Raw genomic sequence first — 9,029 nt, forward strand, 5'->3', positions numbered from 1 at the left:
GATACAAAGCAGATGCACACACAGCCACAAATAGGGCTCCCTTTGTTCAGTGTGATCTCATAGCCCAGCTGGTTCCTGTCGCCCTGCTATTATAACGTTACAACACAACCTGCATCTCCCTGGCACAGGTAGAGAGGGGCTTCCAGACTGTAACGAACAGCAGACAAGCAGGTGTGTGTGTGTGTGTGTGTGTGTGTGTGTGTGTGTGTGTGTGTGTGTGTGTGAATCTGAAACAGTGGGAAAGTTGTAGAAAGTGAGTGGCTGAGTGTAAATGTGTGAGTCCACGTTTCCATGGCCATATTGTTTTTATTTCCCTCAGTCTCCAGCTCAGGATCTTTGCCATTGCGCACCAAGCCAGTTACTGCAGGCTACAGCTCCATATATTAAACTCACAGAGTCACAGACTGTGGAGTGCACTTTGGATAGCTGGAGCCAGACATCAGAACCTGATCTGGGTATCGTTTCATGGCTTTTCATTCTTTTATTTTATAGTAGCCACTCATTGTAGCCTTCACTCTTAAAAAAGATGGTTCTTCAAGGGTTCTTTATTACCACAATAATAACGGTGTTCTCACTCCACCAGACCACAGGTTCTCCTGATGATGACAGAGCTGTCCAGCTCCAGGCCCTCATTTATTTCTCCAGAATATTGTTTTCGAACCTTCAGCCTTGATCAGAATCTCATGAAAAATGATAATAGCTAAGGATCTTTACAGGATTTGTACTGAGGCGTGGGCGAGGAATATTATTCCGTGATTTCTGGCCTGGATTTTTTTGAATAGGTTTTAATGGAGCTGGAATGGCAGCACTTTGATACGCATTCCTCAAATCCACATGAGAGAGAGACCCTCACCACAGAGCTACTGGGGGGAGAGGAAATGTAGAGCACACATACTCACTCTCTCTCTCTCTCAGAGTTTTACACCACTCTCCAGAGCTCTATAGCTGCCCTGTCTTTGCCATTAACTCCACTCTATGCACTATTACTGAATTTCCTCTCTGACACAGTGCTGCCTCTACAAACACTGTAACACTGATTTAGCACAATATAATGCCACTCTAAAAACAGCTCCCCCCTTCCAGTTCCTCATGAGCACTTTTTACAGCTAGTTTTAAAAACAGAAATAATATTGCCAGGAATTGTGTGTTAAAAGATTATGAACAACTGCAAGACACAAGAAACCTCTTGATGTAACTTATACGTCTAAGGCCGCGTTAGAGATTTATTGCTGAATTCTGAATTTTCTAGTTCTGGTTTTGGTTGAATACTGATTTTTTGTGCTCAAACTACAGCACAGAAAGTTATTACATTAAATGGTTATGAATACACACATAACACCTGACATCTGAGGCATCATGTTATTATATATTAGAGATAAGCTTTCCGCCTTTTTACATTTTTTGGCTTTTTAAATCTATTCAAGGCAGAGAGGCACGTTCAAACTATGTTTTCATCTTTTATACTATTTTACCAACATCTATGTTACATATTCCTGCTGTCGGAACAAAACTTTATGTCTCAATTTTTTGTCGTTTTTCAGTTCTCCACCTAATTTGAAAATGCCTGATGTCCTTTACATTGTGTGTAAATTTCATGGAGAATTGACCAACAGAAATGGTCCAAAATGACTTGGTCTGGTTTCATTGACTTACATAGAAAGTAAAGTATGTTTTTTCCTTTTCCTGTAAAGTTACCATTTGAGATTTTTGGAGGTTTTGTTCCGACAAGTAAGAAGACCAATGTATATTAACTGGTCATTTTGGATTGTAAATAAAGTGGCTATATTTGTGTTGTAGACATTGTGACCCCTGGTTCCTATCAGCACCACTGTAAAGAAGTAAGTTGCTAAGTTCATCTACAATAGCCAATTTCACATTAAACCGCTCTGAATAACTTTGTTTACATCTCAATGATTGAATTATACAGGCATTTCGGAAAATCGGTGGAATTCCTTTCTAAGGCGAACAAAAATCAAATATATGCCCTTTGAACCTTGTAACATGAACGTAGCCTATGCAAGGTGTTATGGAACACACACTGGGGAAGAATCTGGCCTGACCTTTGAGGGTGCAGGTCATGTATGTTTTAATGACCGGGTCATGATCCTGCTCTCTGATGCTGGCTGACCCTTACCCAGCAGGTCTGGCCGTTTAAACACAGCAAAGCCCCCCATCACCCCCCGTGGCCTGAACAGGTGAAGGACGCTCTGAGGGAAACTTGAGTAGGCAGACTAGTGAAGGACGCTACCCTCAGCAAGGACCTCTCATTGTAACACAGCATTTCCTTTGACCCCTTTGTATGCTCACAGAGTGGATTACCATAAGAAAAGGTCAGAGGAATAAGCAGGGCTGTGTACGGGTGGACAAAAAGGATGAAAGTGTGTTTCGTCTAACTGGAGGTGAAGTCATTGATCTCATGTCAGTTTCAAAATGACAAACAGCAGCTTCCGTTTTGGCCTGCTGTGCTCATCTCCATTTCTTTCCCTTGATGATGACTCCATACTAACATTACATCACTGTCGTAACAAAATATCTGCAATACAAGATGTAAGAGAAGCAAGCAATGTTCTTAACACCTGTTTAGGCAACTGAATTTCTATTGGTGCATTAGATCACACAATGTCAAGGACAGCTGATGTTTACACACGGTGTGAAAAAAGTATAAGCTTAGTTAGGCAGGTAATGATACGGTAACAACATGCTGAAGAAAGAAGTCAGGTACGTATACAAGGCTGAATGTTTTAATAATAGTCTAGTTTTCTGCTACAAATGGCACAGAAAAGTGAGAAGTAGGGAAAGCAGAGAATCTGTCTCCACTAAAGTTTTAGTAATATTTCATTTTGATGGTCTACTTTAAAGGCCTTGTAGAGACTCGTTTGTTATTTAACTGATATTCAGCTAAATTGGATTAGATTAGCCTTCATTTTACCCTGACTTGAAACCTAATTTTCACTTTAAACCTTTTAACAGTAGTGGTATTTCTATCTTCCACTTTGGAGGTCCCCTTCCACCCCTTATTGCTCACTAGCAGCTCAGCACAGTGACAATATTTCACATACAGAGTCTAGTTAATCTGAGTTACTCAGAAAAATATTTTATTTCATTAAATTAATAAAAACTAAAAAACAGTCAATTTCTTAGCTAAGCCTACCCTTAACCTCACCTCAAAGCTCAAACCAATCCTAAACTTCATACTCAGTCAAACTCAAAACTGAACCATTCTCTAGTTCTTATCCTATTTCTAACTTTAAAGGTAAAAAAAAAAGGTATCCAGTTGATGACTGAGGAAAGATTAAATTTACTAGCATGTAGATCAGTGGCAAGGCTTGTGGACAGGATAGGATTGGGATTCCCACTGTTTGTAGTATATACACTACATGGCCAAAAGTATGTGGACTTTCTAATGATGGTGTTTCAGCCACACCCATAGCCAACAGGTGTTTAATATCAAGCACGTAGCCCTGCAATCTCCATTGACAAGCATTGGCAGTGGAATAGGCTGTATGGAAAAGCTCAGTGACTTTAAATATGTCACTGCTATATGAAGCCTGCACTGTTTGGTGGGGTTGGTGGGGGGGTGAAGGGGGGGTGGCAACTCCATATTAATGCCCATGGTTTTGGAATGGGATGTCCAACAAACTTGTATAGGTGTGATGGTCAGGAGTCCACATACTTTTGGCCATTTTGTGTATTTGAATAAAGAATGTGGGATATTGTGGTGGGAAAACATTGATTAATTAATTCATGGAACTAATTTAAAAAGTCTTGTCAAACCAATAAGGCTGAGGCGACATGATACTGCTTAACATAACAACATATAAAAGGCTGGAATGCCTTTTTTACAGTAAAACAATCCTAATCCTAACCTTAACCTTAACTTAAAACCCATTCCTAACCCTAACACTGTTTCACCAGGCAGTTTGCTAATCATTCAATTGTTTAAAGATCAGAGGAACATTAAAATAAAGTGACACTTTTCTCACGCACAGTTTTAAACTCTAGCGAAGTTGAGAACTCAAGACTTTTTCTCTATAATCCGCAACAATAACAAGACCAACTGAGTGCAAGTATCCCCAATTCCCACACAGCTCCCAGTCCAGCGTGCAATTCCTTCACACTCTCTCCGTCAGCCATTACGGAGGACAAAGAGCCGTCATCCCTGCAGATGGGTGTCTCTGTGTTCAAGCCTTCACAGCTCGGCCTGAAAAGAGCCCCATAATTCCAGCAAATTGGACACAGTGATTAGTGCGAGAAAAAAGGGGGCCCCATTCATAACATTAGCTCTGCAGAGAAAGAGAGAGACTATTATTTCCAGAGGGTTTGACTTGGGGTGGAGGGGGAGGGTATGGCAGGAGAATTTATGGAGCGAAACTATTCTCATGTTTGTTTTTATAATTTTGAGCCATTTGTATGTATCCATCAAATCGTCATGTCTGGTGCAGAAATGTGGGGTACAGTTCACACCGAACTGGCAGCGTTCTTCGCTCAATCTCTTGAACAGCTGACATCAACACACTCAGAGTGCTGGACTGAGCTGTTAAAGTTGAGTTACCAATTGGAAACACTTTATGCACCATAACTGGATAACTGCCTCACATCACCTGTAAAAAAATCTAATTTACAGTTTTCCCCTCATGTCAAATGTGATTGATCTGCCAAGACATGTTTGCTGTGTCAAGTTTGCTTCTTTAGTTTTGCACTTAAGCTACAGGGCTAGTATAGCTAACAGGAAGCTTATACCAATTACCGTAATACAAACTGCATATCGCTGCTGTCGGAACAAAACCTCATATCTCTAAAATGACAAATTTACAGGAGAAGAAAAAAACAAACTTTACTTTCAGTGTAAGTCAATGGAACCAGACTTTTTCCCAAGTAATTTTGAGCCATTTCTTTTGGTCCATTCATCATGAAACACATAATGTAAAGGACAGCAGACATTTTAAAATTGTGTAAAAACCTGAAAAAAGGAGATACGAGGTTTTGTTCCCACAACAGTGATATTTAAGTCATCATGTCGTTGCCTTACACAGTGTGAAGTTGATAATCTATAATAGACTAGCTTATATAGTTTCTTATGCTATATGGTATACTGTCCTCTGTAAAAGGGACAAACTATTTACCTAAAAGCCATCATGAAACCTGAATTTTGTCCTTTTGTACATTGTTATAGCATAGTTTGAGTGGGTAGCGATTTTTCCTGTATTGTGAACTCCCCCTCGCTTCTTAAGAAGGCAATTCATTAAGTGTAAAGCGGATGCAAGGCCTTCAGAAAGCCACAGTGAGTTCCATACGATCATAGCAACAGCTCAGGATTGATGGCACTCTCACGGCTACAAAACAGCACAATGGATGAATCGGTAAATAGAGGGGTGTGAGAGAGCGATGGAGTAAAGACAGAGTGAACATTCAGAGGGAAGAGTGAGGAGCCAGGGGATTAAAATCCAGCTCGTATCATGGTGTGTGTGTGTGTGTATGTGTGTGTGTCTACGTGTGTGTGTGTGTGTCTACGTGTGTGTGTGTGTGCGCACAGAGTGGAGTAAAATTCAGTTTTTCGAAGTTTCTTCAGGCTCTTTTCAAACTTGCTAAATTATCTCTTGAGGCTCGTTTAGAGTTTTTTATGCTGTTTTCTTCGTTTTTTTCAGCTTTAGAGTTTCTTTTTCTTTTTTTCAGTTTTAGAGTTTCTTCAGGCTCAGTCCTCACCCTGACACCCAACTGAGTTTCACCAGGTAGTTTCTTAAAAGATCTGAGTATTTGAAGATCAGCCATAAAGTGCCATCAAGGACTTCTTGGAGTTTCTTCCGGCTCCTTTGTGTCTTAAGCTGCACTAGATTTCCTACAGACAGCTTCAAAATGTTTTCATACTATTTTAAAGTTCTGAACACTGAGTTTCTTTGGACTGTTTTGGAGTTGATGTGTGTCTTCAAACTTTCTTTAGGCTGCTCTAGATGTTTTAGACTGTTCTGGATTTTCTGTATGCAGCTCTAGTTTTTCTTTAGCCAGTTTTAGAATTTCTTCAGTCTGTTCTCTCCCACTTTTGAATACTTTTTTCAGGCCGTTCTACATTGTCTTCAAACTGTTATAATGTTCTTTCAGACTGTTTTAGATTTTCTTCAAGCTGCTCAGATTTTAGACTATTTATTTATTTATTTTTATATCCTTTTTAGTTTTTAGATTTCAGACTGTCTTAAAATTCGGTCAGACTCTTTAAGAATATCCCTGTGCTAGATATTCTTTAAGAATTTCTAGATATTCTTTAGGCTGTTTTATTTATTTATTTATTTATTTATTTTCAGGCTGTTTTAAAGTTTCTTCAAACTGTTCTAGATATTCTTTCAGCATTTGTAGATATTCCTTAGGCTGTTTACTTACTTACTGTTTTCAGGCTGTTCCAAAGTTTTTTCAAGCTAGTCTAGAGTTTTTTCTTTAGTGTTTTTGGGCTCTTTTAAAGCGAGTGAAGAGTTCTTAATCTAAAGGTGAAATACACCTCCACCGGCTGACAGGTAACCTTTCATTACAGCCCTAATCCTTCTTAATAAAAGCCTGTGTTGTGGGCTGTGACCCATTACAGCCAGCAGCACGACTGAAAGAGGCCTTTTAAACCACCATGTGAGCCACAAGATACCAGAATCAACAGACAGACACACACACACACACACACGCGCACACACACACACACACACACACACACACACACACACACACACACACACACACACACACACATCCAAACCGATCAGAGATTATGAGCACATTGATTCTACACACATAGAGCAGTGAAGAAGAGAAGAGACTGAAATGAGAGTGTTTGCCTAGCAAATTAATCACTCATCAATAAAAACACAAGTAATGATTATGAATAAGTATCCATTTCCACTCAATTCCTATTAGTTTAGTACATTTTAAATAGCTGACATGCTCTTTAGGAAATTTCACAGAGAGAGAGAGAGAGAGGACATGAGACAAGTTGAATGGCAATGTGAATATCACTGGATAAAGATCTACAGTCTACAGTCCATCTCTCTCTTTAGTAGTTCAGCAGCATTGACTCAAGTGAAATTACTCATGAAGTTGTTATTATTATTATTATTATTATTATTATTATTATTCACAAATCTTAAAACCAAATGACGACTGATCAGTTTAAAGGTTCTAACAGTCTACGGCACTACAAGGAAAAACTTTTATGAAGTTTGCAAAAGTTTCCAAAACTTTCAAAACTCCATTTTGTGAACACCAGCAGAGTAAATTTCATGGCAGCGTATTAAAGAACTAATAAATAATTAATCAGTAAATACTTTCAGGCACGCATTAATTAAAAGCGCCCTACTCAGGGTGTATGTGCTAATATTGAATCTGATCTGCAGTCACAGTACAGACTCTGATTAATAATTATATACATAAATATAGAATAAACTTACAGAGCGAGTGTGTGTTTTCTCCAGATACATACATACATACATACACACACACACACACACACACACACACACACACACACACACACATTCTCTAAACCCTTAGATACAGATTTAATAATAATAATAATAATAATAATAATATTATAATTATTATTATTATTAGTAGTAGTATTGTTATTGTTATTATTATTGTTATTATTATTATTATTATTATTATTATTATTATTATTAGTTCTGACACTAATAAAAATAGAACTTATTTAACAGTCCAGTTCTAATAACAACCTCACATAATTAATAACTCTGCTGATAGAGTGAATGAAGAGTGGTCACCTGTACCACTGCAGTCCGTTCTGGTAGTTTCGGTCGAAAAAGTGCGGCTCCGCTCCCACCGCGCGGACGTCTGGATGCACGCGGAGGAACTCGAGCAGCGCGCGCGTGCCTCCTTTCTTCACGCCGATGATGAGGGCCTGGGGCAGGCGCTTGGCTCCGTCATCGTCCGGCCTCAGCAGCGTCCTGCGAGCGCTCCACCGCGCGCTTCCAGCCGCCACCTCAGAGGGCGCGCGCGCAGACGTCACAGCGAGGCTCTGCAGCACGCAGAGGGTCGCGAGCGCCGAGAGCAGCATGAGCGCGAGCTGCTTCCTCACCGCCACCCGGCTGGGCGCGTGCTCCGGGACCATGACGCTGCAGCACGAGCCGCGGCCATGCTACACACGCACACTCTCTCACTCTCTCTCTCTTTCTCTCTCTCTCTCTCTCTCTCTCTCTCACTCACACACACACACACACCTTCTCTCACTCACACAAGGGCGATCTCAGAATATGACGTGCACGCGCATCTGCAAGGTCTTTACACAGTGACCATCACTGAGCTCTGATAAAGTTTGTCTTTTTTTCCTTTCTTTTAAAAAGGGTCTTCATCTAAATCATTGCGCGCGCCTCGGAGCTCAAATCCATTTATTCGTGTTATTAAAACTGCACATTATAATCCCGTGGACCGCCTTTAAAGAGGAACGCCTCGTAATCCATCCACATGAGCTCATCTGTCAAGTTGCTGTAAACTTTTTTTTCTGCCCCGCGCGCGCTGCCTGCACCTAAACTCCCCCGTGAAGTCACTCGTGCGTTCCTCAGTGTCCAATCAGCAGCGTTACTGGCTCTGTCTGCGGGCCAATCACATGCAGGGTGGGCGTTGACGTGCAGGTGACGCTATACTGGCAGGCAAATGTCACTCTGGTGACAGAAGAACAAGAAGCAGAGGCAGCAGCGATCGATATTCGACCGAATCAATACAAATACAGCCATCTGTTGGAAACTGCAGCGGTTCAGTTAAACTCAGTTCAATTCGTATTTCGTAATAACGTGAACTGAACTTTCCAAAAACCATCATCCAAAATTAGCTTTAAATTAGTTAGAAGGAGAGAAACCAAGACTCAAAATGAGAAACTTTCTAAGAGCACGAGGAAGAACCACTATGAAGAACAAGGAGTCTAAAGGAAAAACTCCCTAAGAGCATGAAGAAGAAGCGCCAGGAAAAATAAATAAATAAATAAATAATTACAAGAATTCTTTAAGTGTAAAGAAGAAACACTGAGAGGAACCAAGACTCAA

General features: G+C 40.3%; 1 protein-coding gene across 1 annotated transcript in view; it reads right to left on the reverse strand.

Moving 5' to 3' along the window:
• LOC118809076 (heparan sulfate glucosamine 3-O-sulfotransferase 3A1-like) overlaps positions 1-8,472 on the reverse strand; it is a 52,405-nt gene extending 43,933 nt beyond the window's left edge. The window contains exon 1 of the mRNA XM_036572016.1: positions 7,755-8,472. Within this exon, the coding sequence (XP_036427909.1) occupies positions 7,755-8,101 (347 nt within the window). The 5' untranslated portion in view covers positions 8,102-8,472. The remainder of the gene's footprint in view (positions 1-7,754) is intronic.
• Positions 8,473-9,029: the final 557 nt, after the last annotated feature.

The sequence above is a fragment of the Colossoma macropomum genome, unplaced genomic scaffold, assembly GCF_904425465.1.
Source record: "Colossoma macropomum unplaced genomic scaffold, Colossoma_macropomum, whole genome shotgun sequence".
NCBI lineage: Eukaryota > Metazoa > Chordata > Actinopteri > Characiformes > Serrasalmidae > Colossoma > Colossoma macropomum.